This window comes from Rissa tridactyla, chromosome 2 (assembly GCF_028500815.1).
Source record: "Rissa tridactyla isolate bRisTri1 chromosome 2, bRisTri1.patW.cur.20221130, whole genome shotgun sequence".
NCBI lineage: Eukaryota > Metazoa > Chordata > Aves > Charadriiformes > Laridae > Rissa > Rissa tridactyla.
Window position 1 is genome coordinate 123,107,556 of NC_071467.1, and position 19,628 is coordinate 123,127,183.

General features: G+C 41.2%; 1 protein-coding gene across 2 annotated transcripts in view; it reads left to right on the plus strand.

The window, feature by feature from the left end:
* The first annotated feature begins 4,110 nt into the window (after window positions 1-4,110).
* Window positions 4,111-19,628, plus strand: part of GADL1 (glutamate decarboxylase like 1) — an 85,759-nt gene continuing 70,241 nt past the window's right edge. Inside the window, exons 1-6 of one of the 2 annotated variants that reach the window (XM_054192990.1) lie at window positions 4,112-4,266; window positions 4,776-4,858; window positions 15,017-15,189; window positions 15,973-16,099; window positions 17,821-17,911; window positions 18,632-18,738. In XM_054192990.1, the coding sequence (XP_054048965.1) occupies window positions 15,037-15,189; window positions 15,973-16,099; window positions 17,821-17,911; window positions 18,632-18,738 (478 nt within the window). In that variant the 5' untranslated portion in view covers window positions 4,112-4,266; window positions 4,776-4,858; window positions 15,017-15,036. Of the gene's footprint in view, window positions 4,267-4,775; window positions 4,859-15,016; window positions 15,190-15,972; window positions 16,100-17,820; window positions 17,912-18,631; window positions 18,739-19,628 lie in introns of both variants that reach the window. The other variant, XM_054192989.1, reaches the window with a different exon arrangement.

Genomic DNA, 19,628 nt, shown 5'->3' on the forward strand with positions numbered 1-19,628 from the left:
TAGGCCGTTCAAAGTCATTGAGTCCCTTTTGGATAATGTTTTCTTGTTTGAAAAACACCCTTCTTCGAATTTTGGGGTAGCAGAAACAAAAAAACTCCAAAATGAACTCTCCCACTTTATTGTTCGTTCAGTAAGGAATGCATTTTTATTCTACTGTTTAGTTTTAACTATTTGTTTATGGCCATTGGTTTTCTACATAGTTTAGAGGAGGTTCCATACTTGATGAAAAGGTTGTGTCTTCACATAACAAACTTCAGTGGGGGGGACAGGTGATGAGAGCAGAAAGGGCACTGAGCTGAACATTGCCATGCCAACTCTGTGAACAGAAGAGAGAAGATGCAGGTTCACATCCTGGCAAATACAACAATTTAAGAAGAATGTTAGTTCATTAATGTTTAAAAGAAGTTCTCAATAGTTTATGTGCAACACAATTCAGTTGTGTGGTCCTGGCTGCTTTCAGAGAGGTAGGTATTACTTGTCAGTGTCAAACCTTTTAGTCTTTATTGCATCCACAGCTCATTATGGGGGATCATAGCTTCAGGTGAAGTAACTTGATTCATTTATGCACAAGCTGGGCAAGAAACCCATAAATATTTAAAACTGATGTATATTTACTAGTGTAATATTGCATATAGAATTAGTTGTCCAGTTTGTCTGCCAGCGTTTCAAAGCTTGCAGTTTAATTATCATGTTACCTAAGTCTGACGGCCAGTGGTTTTAATGGATTCATGCTTCTGCCCTTTCCTTCAGCTTCTCCTTAAGCTCTTCTGAGCTCCTTTGTGACCCAGATGAATTGAAATCTTGTCAGCTTAGTGCACTGACAAATGAAAATAGGTGACTAATGTTGATTGTCTTTTGATATTTCATACTTTGCTTGCCAAGAATGTCTCGTGTACTGCGATCATTTAAAATCCTACACACTCAGGATAGCCATGTTTTTCATAGAGACTGATTGCAGTCTGTTGACAAAGAATATCATCGTGAGCAGTTGCTCGCCAGTAGCCACTCCTTCTTATATTAACTTAGTTTAACAAGAAATAATGAAGTCATATCACAAAGGACCACTTAGTCATATTGTCTGATCTCCTCTGTATTCTATGTCATTAAATTTCACACATGTACATGCACTGAAGGCAGTAATCTGCATTTGGCTGAAGCCTGTCTTCCAGAAAGACATCTTGTCCTGGTCAGGGGGACATAAAACCATTAAAAATTTCTTGGTGCCTTTGTTAGCTCGTTCCAGTGATGCATTGTCACCTTAAGAAGAAAAAACGTCTGCTTCATTTGAATTTGTCTGACTTCAGTTCTACCACAGCTTCTTCTTATGCCATTCTCCGCTAGATTAAAGAGCCCTTCAGAATTCAGTGTTTTTTTCTCCATTGAGGTACTTATATGCTGTAATCAAGTCAATCTTTTTGATACGATAAACAGATTGAGCTCTTTAAATCTCACTTCGCAGCATTTTTCTTCAAGTCTCAAATCACATTTTCAGCTCTTAATCTGCCCCCTCTCAAATTTTTCAATGTTTTTTTTTTTTTTCCAAAACATGGGCAGAAACACAGTACACAAGATTGGTCTCATCAGTGATACATCCAGAGATAAAACTATCTCCCCTACTTCCTACTGCCCTCATGCAGATTAATCCTTCCTGTTACCAGTGTCAGAGTCAATGTTTATGATGAGTTGGTGACTACAGCCCCTAAATCTTCTTCAGCAAGTGCTGTCTCCCTGTCAGTACACAGCACCTACAATCCTTCACGCCTGTTACAGGGATTTAGTTACAATAAACATAGTTCGTTTGACAAGGTCCAGTTTGCCACTCAGTTCAGACTACTTCAGGTGGTTGCTTGGTCCTTATTACCTTTACCATTTCTCTCCTCTTTGTGTCATTTTCAGGCGTGACCCCCTTTCCACAGAAACTACCCGTTCGATGAAAGTTACTTACTGTCAGCTACTTTTTGTCATCAGTCATTTAGACAAGTCTTAGTCAATTTGGCATGTGCTTTAATGATATTGTGGGATACTACATTTTCTTTCAGACTGTCTTAAAAGTCTAAATCATCAATATGCACTTACCCAAATGAGCAATCTCATCAAAGAATTAATTTAGAGAAGTTTGATTACATGTGGTCTTCCTAAAAAAAGATTGGAATTATTTCTATTCCTTTCTTTGAAATCTTTTAAAATTAAATCTGTTGTTCCCATCATTATTTGGGGTTCTGATGTTGGCCTGTATTTTCCTGTCATTGCAATTGCCCTTTTTTGACTACTGGTATAACATTAGCAGCCTTCTGGAATTTCACAAGTACTCCAAAGTTTACTAAAAAAGGTGAAAGAGACCAAGTATCTATTCTGGAACTGGGAGTAACAGTTATCTAAATTTGCTTATAAGACAATGGTCATGATTCCTATCTTTCTTAATTACTAGCAGGCTGGAACAGTTCTTCACAGTCCCCTTGAGATCCATCTACTTGTTTCTTTTGTAGCACAGAAGTACTTATGGAACATATTTACATTTTCCGCATGAGCACAAACCCATTTATGAATTACCTTCACTGATGGGCCAGTATCACCACCGGGTTTTCTTTTGTTCCTAACACACTTAACATGTCTCATTTGTCTAGGTCTTACAACCACAGATTTTTCTCCTGACTATTAACTTCCCTTATAAATTTTTGATATTGTAACTTGTAATTTATATCAACTGTAATTTATACATTTTCTCTTTGTTTTCCATTTTATTTCTAACTGCCACCTTTGAGCTTTTATGGGAAAGTTACTGCCTTCTCTGATTGCAAAATCATATTGGTTTTATAGATTCTTTAAGAGAGACCCTTTTTCGGTGTTATCACCATTTTGCCCTGTCAGTTCCCTTTTCTGTTTTTCTCAGCTTCTGGAAATAAGCTCTTTTGAAGAAGCAGAAATACGTAGTTTTAATTGGGGCTGTCCTTCATTTACCCATGAGGAATGCAATCAGGCCATGATCACTTGTTCCCAGGCAACTACAAACTTTTAATTTAGTGATATCTGCCATTTTTATCTGTCACAATGAGGTTCACATACTTATCTATTGCAGTGTAGGATATCTAATGGGCTGCAAAATTACCTTCTGCAAGTCGTTGAAGTTACTAATGACTTAGTAGAGGCTGCAGTTGAAGTTAGAAAAGGGCTATGTCTTTTCCTCACAAGCAAGGAAACTTAGGATACTATATAAAGTCATAGAATGGTTTGGGTTGGAAGGCACCTTGAAGATCATCTAGTTCCAACCCCCTGCCATGGGCAGGGACACCTCCCACTAGACGAGGCTGCTCAAAGCCCCATCCAGCCTGGCCTTGGACACTTCCAGGGATGGGGCGTCCACAGCTTCTCTGGGCAATCTGTTCCAGTGCCTCACCACCCTCACAGTAAAGAATTCCTTCATAATATCTAATCTAAATCTACCCTCTTTCATTTTAAAACCGTTACCCCTCACCCTATGAATGAGCATTCGATTCATGGCTCAATATTTCACCAGCTTCCAAAAATCTTTGCCAAACTTTGATCAGGCCTGAATTTTAATGGAGGGCATAAGCTTTTGGGGGCTTTCGTAGTGAATTTTTGGACATTGTTCAGACCTTTCTGTGACAACAGCACTAATGTCTTTTGTAAGAAAGGGATGAGCATTAAGAAGGCCTGTGTGGCATTGAATGGGGCTGGTGTCCTGGAATAAAGTGGAATAGGGAGGTCAGCCACAACTCACTCGGAGGCCTTAAAATAGCCCTTAGGGGCCAGCGGTGGCCAGCTGGGCTTTTGCCCAGCAGCAGCCCCCAGGGGAGGCTTTTAAGGCACCGAAACAAACCCTCCCACAAGCCGGGGGCGGTGACGAAACCCCCGACTTGGGGAGTAAGGGCAGCTCCCGGGCATTAAAAACCACCTTCCTTATGTGTCGCAGCCTCTCCCCGCAGCCGGGCAGGGAAACCCTGCGGGCGGCTCCCCCCGATCCCCCCCCCCGGTCTCCGGCGAGCCCCGGTCGTGCCCCGTTACCCGCCTCTCTCCCTCCTTCCCTCCCTCCCTTTCCCGCCGGAGGAGGCGGCTGGCGGCGGGCCAGCGTCGCCGAGGGTATTAATAGGCGGCCGGGAGGCAGCGGCCGGGCGGCTGCGGGCGTGCGGGGCCAGGGCTGCGGGCTCGGCACAGGACGGCTGGACGCGGGAGCGGCCCAGGGTCAGGCCGGGACGGGGAGGTGCCCCCGGTCCGCAGCCGGCTCCCACCGCGGAGGCGAGATGGAGGGTAAACGGGGCCACAGCCGCCTTCTCCCTCCCGCCGCGCTCGGCCGGGCGGAGGGGCTCGGGGGAGGGGAGCGCCTCAGTCTCTGCCCCGCTGGGGGCTTTGAACCCCTTCCACAGCCGGCTGGCGGCGGCTCCCGGAGCCTGCTCGCCGTGGCTACCAGCGGGGAGGCAGGGGACATCGGGGCAGAGGGTCGGTTCGCGGCCGAGGTGCGGGAGGGGCAAGGGCTGCCTCGGCGAAGGGCTCCCGCCGGCTCGAAACTTCCCCGGTAACGTGTGGAGATGAGCAGAGAGGCCTGTAGAAATACCTATCTAATATCTATCTATAATGCCCTTTTGTCAAAGTGCGGCAGTAACACAGCCAGAAGGGTTTAATAAGGTATAGCGTTTGTAACAAGTATTATAAAAGCATTGCAGTGTAGTATTTTTGTTGAAATAAATGATTGTTAGCGTGGTGCCTTTATTTATTTTTCTTTTTTTTTCTTTTTTTTTTCTTTTTTTTTTTTTTTCCAGGCACCAGAATAAAATAGGCATGGCAGTGTGATGGTTTGCTTTGGAGAAAAAGGTTTGAGGAAGGGAGAAGTTAATCCTGTTTTGTAAGTGTATTATCAAGTTAACTTGTTTACCTGCATTAACAGGAAGGCCTTGCATCATTATGTAATGAAAAAATAAAAGCGGACCGTATGTTTATGAAAGTTGGGAACATGGAAGTCAGGTGGCTAATACAATAAGGAGACTTCTATAGAAGCTTTGAAAAGGAGACGAGACTAAATTGTTGTATGCCTAGGCTTTAGGTATGCCATTATTTGCAAGGTTAAGAAATGAGGAATTCCTTTGTCTTCCGAGTGGAAACTGGTTGCTAAGTCAGAAAATAGTAAAAGCGTTTGCAGGTGGCAGTCCTCTGTCCCACAAGGTCAATAAGAGTTTCTCCACTTATCCCACATTGGGAACCTTTTATGAAAACAGTCAAAAAGGCTTGAGGATCTAGTATGTTTCTTTTAGTTTTACCCTAAGCATGGATGAAATACTTAAAAGAAGGTTTTACTCCTAGGTTGAGAAAGTCTCCTAACTTGTCTCCCAGAAGTTCAGTGTCTCACTTTCATGGGTGACTTAAGTCATTAGCACTTGATCGGTGGAAAATTTCCAAAAAAAAACCCGTATCCTTGAAATTGTGAGAATATAAGAACTCCAGAAACTTAATGTTTACGGACAATGATTTATTTTTTTCTTAGTTTGCTGTAAATTGAATGAGCCTTGTAAAGTTACGTGACAGCTCTAGTTTGCAGTAGATGTGTTCCAGGGTGCACAGTAGCTTAAGGCTGTACTGTATGAGTAGTGGAAGCAGCACTGGATGAGTGGCAGCAGCTGCAAAAGTGATTCCCTTCAGATGCAGCTTGTCTTAATATCCTCTGCCAAGACAACACCAAAGATAAGCTTCTATTAGTCACTAAGACCGAGATCCTGGTGTTCCCTTCAGTGTTCTTGTTAAAATATTGTTCAAAGTATGCTACCAAAAGTCTAACTTCCTTCCAAAACTATTGGCTTGTGCTGGTAAGACAGAATGAGTCTAGTGATAATACGACCTCCACACTTGTTGCTGCAGGTTTTTCAGTACCTCTGCCTTCCTCGTGAGTAGCATCTGTAACTTCTGCCTACTTCCTTCTCATCAGAAATTCTTTAGTTTCCCTGTCCCTTCTTCTCCCCTTTACCTTTGGTGATTTGCGGTGTTTTCTGTCTGGTGAATGGACTTCACATCAGAGGGATGGTGAAGGAAGTTCGGCTGCACTGTAGCCTCTGCTGGGCACATTGATTGTAGTCTGATCATTTGTAGATTTAGGTGATTTGGGATCTGGGGTAAGATTTTGCTCATTATTCAGAGCCATTAGAGAAATGAGGCTCGGGTTCTTGAGTGCTGCCACCTGAAAGCTCTTTTTTTTTTTTTTTTCTAGCAAGTGTGCATCCACACTTAAGATCAGATCTTTCTGGGCTGGTATGTGCAGCCTTTCTCCTTTCAGTACTGATTTTAAATGCTCTTAGCTGGATCTTGTTAAGGTTGTATGGGGAAAATATCTGGGAGACGAAGACTGAAGGGCGCTTGCCTGTTGCAGCAGTAGTGTTGTGTTTGCTTTGCACAACTGGAGCAGCTGGCAAAGTGGACACAGTTGCCGTGGAGATTTGGATGTGTTTCCCAGTGCATAGAGTTATCCTTGCAGTGGCTGCTCTGGCTGTGAATGCAGTGGGAGCACTTTCGAGCACACCTGACATTGTTTTTTAACACCCCTAATGTATCTGAAAGTGAGCGCTTGTGAGGTTCCTCTTGCCTGTTGCTAATTGGGCCTAATTTCTCTCAGGCATTATCACCACTGTCCACGAGGGCAGCCTTACTGACTATGCAGGGATGGGTAAGAGGATGCTTTAGGCTATGCCTTCGCTAACACAAAAGATAGCAAAATTCCATGTGTGAGTGGGGACCAAGTTGTAGATTCCTACTCCTAGCTGCAGAAATGGGTCTTGACTGCATATATTCTTCAGTCATTTGGCATCAGGGTAGCTTTCTGAAGTTGTTTTGGCATAGAGAAAGCCTGGAGAATTCTGTATTAGGAGGGGGGGAAAAAAAAAAAGGTGAAATGTTCCCTTGTGGGGCTTAAAGGCTGAGTCTATTAAGCAGAGTCTCAAGCAAGTTACTAGCTCATCAAGTACAACAAACAGACCTGTAGCTGGAAACCACAAGAGGAAGGAAGCAGCCAGCATTTATGCAATATGCTGCTTTTTTAACTTCTGGCTGGCAGCTGAGTGCGTATATGGTATATTTGGGGTGTTATGTGGTTTGTGTCTGCCAGCAGAATGGGGAGGGGGATGAGTCAGCAAACATTTATTTAATGTAAGATGTTGCTGTGTTGCCATCTCGAACAGGTGTAATGTGAAGCATGGTAAACCATACTGGAAGTTAGGGTGACTTTAAGACTCCAGTAATGTGATACTTGGGTTAGTATTTTGGTCAGAGCAGAGGGATAGGATCTCTCCTGTGTCATAAATCTATCTGATAAAAAAAATACAAGGATATTTGGTAATATCACTTCATCAGAAGAAGGGAAACATAGGTTTGCAAGAAATGAAGTTTGCATCAAGTAAAGCCATTCTGTGTGAGTGCATTCATTGTGCTTTAAAATTAATAAGAATTTTCTCGGCAGTTAATGAACGTTTAGTGAAGAAGCTTAATTTGGCATTTGAGAAGTTCAGTAAATAACTTTTCGTTCTTGATTAAGGCATCTTTTAAGCTGTCACTTATACAACTAAGAATTGTCACTTTTTAATGCATTTGGAGATCTTGTTGCATACTGATTCAGCTATTATTGCCTATTAAACAGTTTAGACATCATGTGCCTTAATTTCCCTGCCCTTGATTATTTTAAGCAGCCTGCTTCTTTAAAGACCATTCGTATTCCATAAGCATTTATTACACGTTCAAGACAGAAAAAATGGATGCGTTGAATACATGTCTTTGTATTTCTCTGACTTCCCCCCTCTCCCTCCTCACAGTCAGATTTGGGGTAGTCAGTCCTAATGCTCATCCCAATTATTTATGAAACTACCTCTTCAGGCTTTGCAAAAATCAAAAGTTAAATATCTTATGGTCTTTTTTGCTTTGTCTTGTGTTGCAAACTGTAGAGGTTGTTGGAGGTAGTTGTTTGTAAAGCATTGATAGCTCCAGGATGCTCAGCAGGACATGGTTAAATTGGGGCCATTTCCCTCCCTTTTTTATCCTCCCGTCTGTGCATGCAAGTTAACTTATTTTAACATTAATAGGGTTTATGTGTGCAATGAGGGAATAATAAACTTAAAAGGCTGTTGTTTTGTGGCATGTCAGTGGAGGTTGTTTCTGTTGATGATTATCGTCAGGGCTAGTCTAAGGGTAATAAAAGGTGACTTTGACTTGGTTCAAATGTATGTATGTCCATCTCTATTACTGTTTCTTGAGTATATGCGATCTTGATTTTATTTTTTTTAATGAAAAGCTTGTCAAGTGTTGGCAAATAGAGGTGTCTTTAAAGAAAAAGTCACTGGACGAGATGTTTTCAGTGCCATAAATATGATGAGGAAAGTGATTCTTAGTAATCAAGGTCTTCTGTTAGTGAAGTAGCAATAACTCTACAAAGTAGCTGGTTAAGTCTAGATAATTTGGAAGAGCTTTTGGCTCTAAAGCTTGGATGTCCCTGCCCTTTGCCATGTCTCACCTTATGTAAGCTGAAAAGCCTCATAAATATGATCTTATCCATTGGCAAATGTCAGGGTTTCAACAAGAAAGGTTGTCTCATAAGCGGCTTGGTGTCCCTCCGCTAGTTACACTGCAAAAGAGCTTACGTCTCATTGAGCTTCTTAAACTCATTTTTCTCAAGCAGGCCTACTCTATTGTTCAGGGATTACTGAACCCCCTTTGGGGCCAATATATCATCTTAAAAAGCTGTTACACCTGCCTGAAGGGGAAAGAGCAAGCAACAAATGCTGTATGTACCTGGTATTTTGTTGCAGTGCTGATGCTGATCTCAAATGACTGATTAAAAGTTTTGGCATGGTCAGAAAAAACCTCCAAATAAGTTATCCATCGTCTGTCTTTCACAGGGGAAAAATGGAAGACTGGGATCAGGGATGCAGTCAGACTGCAGGTGGTGTGGGGACTCTGTGCCTCTTTCAGCTGCCTTGCTGGGGCAGGGATCACACGGTCTCATTGGTGAGCCCTAGCACGGATAGCATGGTCCGATCTGTGCTTCTACCAGGCATCATCCAGGCTGCTGCCCTTCAAAAGGACTTCCAGTGTCTTCTGCTGGGCCTTACTGTGGTGTGTTGTCACCTGGCAGCTTGGCCTCCTGCAGCTCAGGAATGGTTTCCCAAAACCGCGTAGGAAAATCAAGGTAGGCAGGATCTGAAGTGATGATGGGTCCAGAGCCCTGCCGGCTCCCTCATCTGTGCGACCAGTCTCTGCTGATCTGATGAGCAACATTATAATAGTCTGTGCAAGGCAGCTTGCTCCGCTTTGAGACTGGATTGAACTATTTTGCTATACGTAATATGCTAATAAATTATGGATGTCCATGTAAGAACTAGTTCAGAGGCCCTAGAGGGCTGGAAAGTTACATCCCAGTTTACTGTGCATTAGCTTCCCTGTGTTAGTAAATAAGGGCACATCTCAGAGCAACGTTGCAGACTTAAGTTAGTGATCAGTAATTGGAAATCCTTTGTAGGAAACAGAAAATATGGGAAGTGTTTATGATGTTAAGAAAAAGCAAGAAGAAAAAAGTTCTTTTAACAGTAACTTGAATGTAGAGGTAAAACTTCCTAAAATGAAATTTAAATTTTTCTTCTGTTTTTACATTTTAGCTTGCATTGAATCCCGGAAAACTTAGTTTTAGTAAATTATTGCTTTTTTAGATGATTTTTGAAAGACTGGAGTTAAAAATTGTTTTTATATTATGACTAAAAATATAGTTCTTGCAGGAAATTATAGGCTGTCATGGAGTCTTTTAAATCAAGTTGCAGGACTTCCATTTGGGAAAAAAACCCCAATTGTATTTTCACTTCAATTTTTTTCCAGTGGGAAGCAGAGAACTCTCAGGGATTCTTTATATTCTATGTGGGTCACACACATATGCATCACTTCTGTCTGAACCCAGCCTCCTGAAGTTGTTAACTTTGCTATCCCGTGCATGGTGCCTGTGATTGACTTGGATGTTGCAAATATATTCACTTTCCCCTAGAAAAAGGAACATTCATTAAATGTTCATTATCAACGTGCACCTTCTAATTAAAACAAAAGCTTCCTACGCTGTTGGCAGATGTTAAAAATTAGAGCATGTGAGCTGAGAGAATCTCATTGGGGTCAGGGAGTTGGGATTTCCATTTCATAGTTGGCATCTGCCGTTTCTCAGTTTCTCATCAAGGTGAATTCCAATTCTCCACAGTCTTTCTTCCTAATTGGAAATGTTACAGCATGAATCATTCCTGCAGTTACTTGGTTAGGGCAGTGAGAAGTTGTTATTAAATATTAACATCAGTTCCTGAGGTTTGTATGCATAAAAATTTCGGATTCTTGTTTCTTAACTTTTGTATGCTGCTTTTATTTATTTATTTATTTTGGCATATCCTGCCTAGTGCTGTTTATAGGAAGCGCTTGGCACACAGTGAATGGGCACGACATGTCATGAGCATTCAACTAACTAACAAAGGTGCCCCCTCTGGACTGTGGAAACATTTCTGAAAGCAGAACCTCTCTCCTAGCATGGACCTTGTATTTCCTGTCATCGCTGGGGCTCTTCTCCAGATTTCTCTTTCTCCTCCCAGCCTTTCCTTTCAAATGGGAAATTCAGGTGTGGGATGGAGAATAGGACCCGTTTGTTGGGCTGTTGCTGTTCAGTGCTAGCAGTGTGCTCAAAGAGCCTATTCAGGGGCCTTTGAGCCTGGACACAAGCACTTTTGTTTTCCTCGTGTCCTGCTCTATAAAGGTCACTTTTGTATTTTCACAGTCGGAGGATTCCCGTGTGCGGGGTGGGGGGGGCTGTTGCAGACCTTCTGAAGGGAAGGACCCAACTTGTTCCCTGTCCTTGTCCATAAACCTCCAGAACATGTAGCATGGGGGCAATTGTATGAGCCCTGCTGTACCCGTGTCTGCTTTTATTCATATGGGTACCATATATATGGATACCAAATCAACTCGTCTGCTGGATTCTAAGAAGTCTGCATCTCCTTTACTAGGCAACAGGCCTGGGAAAATCAGTTTACTAAGAAACAATGTATTTTGCCTTAAAACCGGAGTGGCTTTACTTCGGTTGTAAACATACAGAAGGCAGTGATTAAAGAAACAAAAGTGTCTTTAAAAATTATGTATGCCAAGGGACTCAAATAGCTGCATAGTACAGGACGGGTGTGTATGTTAACGCTTTGATACATGATATGGTCTCACAGTAATCCATTAAACATGGTGCTGTGGAGTCTGGACACTGAAGTTCTCTTGTTTTCTTTTGCTGGACACACTGAAAGAAAATACTGAGGTCTTCTGGAAGAAGAGCAATGACTAGATCTTACAGGATGAGCAACTTAAAATTTGTTTCTTATTAGTGCTGCCAGTTATTACTGCATTTGTTACAAAGCAGAAATCAGCCTTTGGTCAAAGCCAGCCTTTTGCTTTCAATTAAATAGTGGTGCTAGTACAGTGTAAACTGAACAGGATTTGGCTCTGGTGTTCAAGCACAAGCTACTCTTTCACAGCCACCCCCTTCTGTTTCTGCCTTTTCCTTGTGAGCAGTAAATCTTTCTGGGCGTTCTATTCTACTCTCCCAAATGTTGTCAGAACATGCCAAGTACAAGGCTCCAGTTTCTTTTTCTCGTGCAAGAATTTAGCAGTGAAAGTTTCTCTGTGTTTATGGAAACACAGATGCAGCTTTTAAAATACTTGGTAGTGCTTACATAAAGATATAGAAACATCTGAAAAATGTTTATTTTTCTGTACATAATTTCAGCTCCAATTAATTTATGTTTTCTGCTGGGAAAATAATATTGATCGTAAAAATGAAATGCTGCTTGGAAATCCTTAGGCTTCTGCAATAGAATATTTCATTCAGGATGAAATGTGAGAATTACAGGCTTGATTCTGCTGCTGCTGAAGCCAGTGGCTAAATGCCCAATTACCTTCAATTGGGGCAGGATCGAATCTTCTCTTTTGCAGGAAGATGTCTTGAACAGTCAATAATCCTTCCTCTCTGGTTTGAAGCACTTCCATTTGGTAAAGTTTTAGTGCTGTTTCAAGCCTGGAGCCATTTGGCTGAAATTGCATTTGATATACTTTCTGGAAGTCTGTTTTCTGAGTCTGCTTAGGAGTCTGTTTCTCTATCCTTAAATAGTGACTTGCAAAACCTGAAGATCTTTACCTCAGAAAATGTGTATGTTTGGGCCTTGATTTAGCTGCTGAATGTGAAACAGTTGTTCATATTAATTTCCAGTAATAGTCTAATGGTATGTTGCAGGGCAGAATTTAGGTCAGCAAGTTCAGATTGAAATGCTAACAAAAAAAATTACTGAGAAAGTGGTAAATAATTGCAAGTTGTATTATTTAATGAAATGCATTGTGGGCTAAGTCCTGAACTCTTTGACGGAGCCTTACACAGGTAAATTGCTGTTGAAGGGAGAGCTCTTCTCCATCCATTCCTTCTGACCCCCTGCTTTGCCTCTCTGTTTCATAGACTCTTCCTGAGGCCCAAGACAGATGTGTTGGGACTAGGTTTAGGCTAATCATCCATTTTCCAGCGGATGTCTTCTTCCTCAGGCTCCACAGGTGTCCTATGGAGACTGTAAAGCTATGTGTAGAGGGGAATAGACCTGCTTCAAATAGGGAACTGTTGTTAGACACATCACCCAGACCCCTAAAGACCTGGTAGAAAAAGTAATGTAAAGTTCTGTTTTTGCTTTTCACAGAATCCCTGGAAGAGATCATTGTAAAGTCATGGAAATACTAGTATCGCATCTCTGTGCAAAAGTATCAGAAATAGGGCTGATGGAGTTACCAATAGAAAGCTTTTGCACAGCTCTGGCTCTAGCAGAGACATGAGGGGTGGAGCAGAGCAAAACAAGGAGTTAGTGAATTCTCTTGCTCTGCTGTATCTCCTTCCTGTAATGAAAGGAAATATCAATATCTGTGGCCTGTGATAGATATTAATCTCCTATAAAGTTTTTTCAGATCCTGTCCGCTTTTTCATAAAAACAAAACACCTTTGACATACATAGAAATAGTAGCATTTCTAGGAGATAGCAAGGCTGAGATTATTTTTTTTTTTGTTAAGGCAGCTATTTATGTATCAAACAACTCTTAATCCAAAAATAGTCCCTGTTCTGTCTGTCCAAAACTTGGTGCCTTCCAATTCCTTGTTAATACCTGGTGTTTTAAGTCTTGTAAAGTTGACCTACTAGTTTGTGTTTTCAGAGAGAAACCTCTAAGACTTTTTCAAAGCTACAGTTTTGGTACAGTGCCTTTGCTGTAATGTGCTGGGAAGCATGATGAGAATTAACATTTCTCATGTCTAAGATTTTCCCTCTTTGCCTGTTGAAGATGGAGTACTGTTTACCTGCTTGTTCTGTATGTGTCCCACAAGAACGTTTATGCCTCTCCTATAACAATGTGCTGAAGGCCTCTCTGTTCAGGAAAATGTAGTATATTGCCCCTTTTTAATTAAAAACAGAAGTAATTTCAGAAATGCAGAGCGTGGAGGTCTCATTTTTGTCATTAGTGATATGGGAAACCTAAGGCTCCACCTCATGTTAGAATTAGATCTTGTTTGTCATATCTCTCCTCATAGGTGAAAGTGAACTGAATAGCTTCTCAGAGTCATCAGTAAATAAAAGCTCATGGGATTGACAGGGTTTCTTTCAATCAATGGACCTTGAAGTCATCCACCTTTCTAGGCAGCGTTGTTGTACTTCTATATCCTCCTGCGCATGAGGAACTTTAATAATGATAAATACGACAAATGTGTCAGACTTCAGTGTCTGGCAGTCTTCTGGAAATTCAGTTGTTTAGACCTGTGAAAAAGCTGCCTTTCTTCTGTAATTTATAACTGGATCAAGAAGTAAAGCAGAAAATAAAGTTGCTTTGGCCATAAAACTTTCTCCACCGTACATCTTTACCCTTCCACCATCCTCACTGTAGCTAAAGAAGACCCTCCAAGGCAATGCTGCCTGGCTTCATAGATCTTAGCAATTCTAGGGCGAGATCAGTGGACAAGCGCTGTCTGTAACCCAGATAATTTGGGCATGGTAGTTACCGCTTCTTCTTTCAGCGCTATACTGTTTCAAATGCCTGTTCCCTTGATATCTCCAAATGTCTCACTTTCGTCTTTATCCTTATGTTGATTAAAACTGGAGTCCTGATCTTGCCGTATGAAATCAATACATGAAATAGATACGTGGTTGCCACTGTTGGCCACTGTCTTATAAGCATCTTGGATGTGCTTTCAGAAGTAACGTAAAGAAGGAAGTAGCAGTGTGTTCATGGAACACATCAGGAGAATAAGTCTTGTGGATGGGTGAGGGAGAGAGAGAGATCACGGTTGAAGTGAACAAGCAAGATAATCTGCACAGCAAATTACTGTAATTAGTGACTGAGGGAACTTAATAGGATAAGGCCAGAAAGAGAGAAGTACAGGTGTGTGATATTGACGGCAATCTCAAACACGGAGTGCCTTCGCGGAGTGTGGGTCAGTGAAACACTTTGCAAAGGACGTGGAAGACTCAGAGCAATAGGACCGGCTGGTGGAAAGGTGCAGCATAAGGATATGAGAAATGAAGCTGGAAATTATTTCGTGATAAAAGGGGAGCAGGAGGGATGATGTGGAGGGAAACATTTTCAGCTAAGAAAAATGCCTATTATCTTGCACTTTATTTCTGTTTATCCAGTTGTATCATGTTCTAGGCCAGAGCAGTATTTTCTTCTGTGTTTGGAAGGTGTCTTGCATGCTTTTGTATGCTACAGAAAGCAGTATATACAATAGAGTAGGCTATTATTACCTACATAATAACAATCTAGGTTTGAAGTAACATATGTTGGTTTTGTTTGTCTGCAAAGATTCTTTCACCAAAGAATGCGCATGCGAAAAGTCCATGTGAATTTCTTTTCTTAAGTTGACTAAATCTTCAGCAATGAAAGAATATTTTTTTAGTTTATAATTTAGTTGTCCAGGCCTTGCTGTAATGGTGAGTTATTTATCTTACAGTTGGAAATAGCAAACAGGAGATGCTCCAGAAGAAGAAGAATGCTGTTTTGGTGGATGGCGTCATCCTAAATGGTCCGATAATGGACTCAAAGGCAGGAGAGAAGTTTGTGGAAGAGGCCTGTAAGATTATAATGGAAGAAGTCATCCAGAAAGCCGATGATGTAACAGAAAAGGTAAAGCCAGAGAGTGTTGCTGAGAATTTGTAACAGAGATAATGAACAGTAAAGCAATTTTTTTTTTTTTTCCAAGCTGTATTTTATTGCACTTTAAGTAGCCTTGAAATTGCTTCTAGTCCACGTCCGGCTCTGAAGTAGAAAGGCAGCCTTCCAAACTAAGAAAGAACATAGTATAAAACCTTTCAATTATGTAATTAGCATACATATTTGCCAGAAAACAATGAGTTTTTTCATCTCAGAGTACAATGGTCACTTTCTTTGAGACGACAAATGGATGAAGTGTTTTTCTTGTTTGGTGTTGGAGGAGTTACTTCTTTTCTCCTCAGGGGCACTAGTATCGGAGGAGAAACAGTGCATGTGGTACCACTGTGAAAGGGCAGGGTTTTGAGATTGCTATGGGTTTCGCAAAACCTCTGCTTATGGGCTGTATGGGAAGAGGGGCTGAAAAGAAAACATGCTTGCCTTTGGGCATGCACGGGTTGTTCCTGCCGCTTGGCAGAACAGCATCTGAAAAAATTTGACCTGCAGGCCTCTTGCTCTGCTGCCCTCCAGCATTCCCCACTCTAATTTTTATGGTCAAGCAATGCCTAAGAGACAATACAACCAAGATTCCATGAGACAAGTTTGCCGGAGAGATTTTCTGGTGGCATGCTGCACTGCAATGGGCAGTTTTGTGAAACCAGTGCTGAACGTGGTGCTTACCTTGTACCTTTATAACCTCTTCCTCTTGGTTAACCTGTTCACTGCTGGTCTCTTCCCCCCTCCCCTCCCCATCACTAGGTTTGTGAATGGCGAGCCCCTGAAACACTGAAGCAGATTCTTGACCTGGAAATGAGGGACACCGGAGAATCTCATCAGAAACTCTTGCAACTCTGCCGGGATGTTATACAATACAGCGTCAAAACCAGTAAGGAATGTGATTTCTCGTGAGGGTATTCTGTATGCTAACCTAGGAAGGCAGGGTGGTGTTTACGAAGTTCTGTCACCTTTCAGGGAACTGGGGATGCGAATGTTTGTTTTCTGCCTGCCTATACAAGTATGCAAACATTTGGCTGTGTTTCAGTTGTTTGACTGAATGCTGGTCACTGTAGGTTTGACTAAAATGTGTAATCATGGCAGACTAATCGAAAACTAATTCCTGTAATGCCATTGGCGTTAGCGGTGGATTCTGACGTTTTGAAGTCGTGTGAAAGTCACCTAGACGGGTATGATACATCAGTCTAGCAAAACAGGCAGGAGGAGGACCTTTGTGTGTGACTTCCTGCTGTCTGAGTGGTGAGTGGAGTCACCATCATTGCCCTCATACATTCTTAGTGATGATTACCCTACATTTACTATTCCTCTTGTTGAGCAATACTCTTATAGGGTGTTAATTTGCTGATAGGCAGTAATTCCTGTTCCAGGCGCTGTGAGAAGAGAGCCCGCGGTGTTTCAGAGACAGTACACCACATCTCTGCAGGATTACTTCTCTATGGCTAGCCTTTCTGCAGCATGCGTAGTATAATTAAGTCTTAGCAAAAACGGATGAATAACATCTGTTCAGGAAATAGTGCTGTGGATCGGTAGCTCAGGATTTCAGATGTGGCACAGCTTAGGCTGTGTTTTGGAACGTGAGGAGGACAGTGGTATAGCTAGTCGTGCATTTCCAGGGCATGTTCCCTGCTACAGTCACTATTGCTACGAAGTAAAACCGTAAAATAATGTTGAGAGTGAACGTGTGCCTTGGAAAACCATAGAAAAGTTGCAATACTGATATACAGGGGGATTGAACTAATAATATGCAGATATAATTACTGAGTTACTGGAAGGTGTTCTGTTTACCTTCTTTTGTAAATTGCCTTCAGATTTAAATTTGTTACACTATGTCACCTTAGAAAGGATATTGTATATAAAAATGTGCTGTGCAAATAGTCCCTAATCTAAGTACAAACGTTTGTGGAAGCCCCAGATATAATATAAATGGAGCTGTATAGTTTACCTGGTTTTGCATGTAAAAGCACTGTGCTGTGGATTAAAATTTAGGTGTTGATCCCATTGCTGAACTGACTTGTTTTTATAATCAGCAATAGTATAGACTTTTCTCATAATTAGTTATATCTCAGAGTTTCAAGGCAGGTAAACAAATTCTCTGAACTTGTCATTTTAAGTCTGCAGCAAGTTTTTCCAAGCTCTTATACTGCCTCTCTCCATCAATACCGAGACTTTGGTGGGAGCACAGGCACAGCTACCTGGGACTGGCGCGTTCCTGTATTCTACTGCTTAGCAAAATTTGGCTGAGCATCCATCCTGGCCTCTCAAGACCACTGTTAAAAGCCACTGTGTTTACTCAGTTGTCAATTCCTCTTCTTCTTTTTTTTTTTTTTTGTTTATAAAACTTGTGAACAACCCATATTCATTCAGTGCACTACTTACATCTCGCAAACCTTGTTTGGGGATCTGAAAGTGATTATTAAATTTATTTTCAAAGGATTGTCTAACCTAAGAAAAGGACAGCAAGTCCAGAAAATACTGAGAGAATGATGGCGTGAATCGTGGTTTGCAGTGATCAGTGTTCAGCTGAGAGGGCCTGTTATATATTCTCTTTTCATGTATATCTTGTCATTGCTTGCTTTTCATCTGTATTTTCAGGTCATCCAAGATTTTTCAATCAACTGTATGCTGGAATAGATTATTACTCATTAGCGGCTCGTTTCATTACAGAAGCACTGAATCCAAGTGTGTAAGTGTAGTTCTTTCTGCTCTTGATGACAATGAAGATGATTTGGTGACATATTTGATGACAAATTAGCATGTGTGTCCCCCCCTTTCTGATTTCTGTTTTCAGTGTTACAGAGGAGGTAGGAATTGGGCAGGAATTTGGGAGAGAAAACAATTTGGATTGGCTGAATAGCTCACCAAAACTTGGCTAAGCTGATGAGGCCTTTTTTCTAGTTTGAGGTGGGGCTTAAGAGAGGAGATCTTTGCTTTTCAACACTTTTAAACCTAGGCTTTTTGTTTTACTTAGTGCATAAAAATGAATTAATAGGATTTACTCAGTTGTTCGTTTTCTTTGAAGCATTCAGCACAGAGATGAGTGCAAATGGTTACCTGACTGCTGTTTCATTGCAAATGTAAAGCCTAAACAAAAAGTCTAGGTTTAAAAGTTGTTGCTTGCAATAGGTTATTATAGCTGAAATTTAAGCGTGTGACCTACTTTAAAAGCAAACTCTGATGTATTACTTTGAGAGTAGAAGTGTCCATGTGATGCTGTCAGGAATGAAGCAATTGCTCTATTGGGTCAGGTCCATAGTGTTTTTAGTTAGAATTTTACTACTGATGATGGTCAGCTTCTGATAGATTGGAGGAAGGTGCAAGAAACACTTACCTAATTTTATCAATATTCTGTGGCGTGAGTTCTTGTAGTCTTAATACTAATCATGATGCTTTTATTTTTGTTCAGATATACATATGAAGTATCCCCCGTGTTTCTGTTGGTGGAAGAAGCAGTCATCAAGAAAATGATTGAGTTCATAGGCTGGGAAGAGGGTGATGGCATATTTAATCCAGGTAGGAGCAGTTCAGATTTCAAGCTGAGTCTTGATAGATCAACTAATATGGTAATTTTGTGAACATTTGACTTGTACAGGATGTTTGAAAATGCATGTAAAAATCCAGCGATGCGCACACACACATACACACACACACACACACACACACACACACACCATCCAGGCTTATTCTATGTGTTTCTAGTAATAATTCTGTGAATCTGATCAGCAGATGAATGAAAACAGTTATACATTAAATATAATTATGTGGAAATTAATTGCTTGTAACTGATGCCCTCCTGACTTTATTAACAGCAATACCAACAGCCTCGTTGGATAGAGTCAAATTGGTTGACAGACAGGGAGCTGATACATGAGCTAGACACCAACCAGCGGTGCCTGAGGGCACTGATCTGTGCATCCTGCCCATCAGCTGTGGGAGCCAGAGTTTATCTTAATGGGAATGTCATGATCTTAACTCCTTTGAGTTTTGATAGTTTGGGGTGTTTTTTTTTTTTTTTAAATGTTATGATAAGGCCAACCAAACAACTATGTCTTAAGCTTCTTGATAAGCCACAGTTTTCAAATGTTCTGTAAAGCAGCATTCCAGCCCATTGTATGGATATAATGAAGCATAATAATATTAGTCCACAGATTATTCAGGTAACAAATTATTAGGCTAGACGTGAAGCTTTTCTATCTAATTTGGGGGTGAGAAGAGAAATTAAATGAGCAAATGGATTTACTCCCCACCCCTTCCAAAACGAAAACAAAGTCAGTAATTCTAACCTACATGTGAGTAGTAGAAAAATAAATAAACTAAAATCCACCCCCCCCTTTTTTTAATATATTAATGGTATGGGTTTTTTTCACATCAGATTTGATGTGTGTTTTCAGTAGAATCCTTGC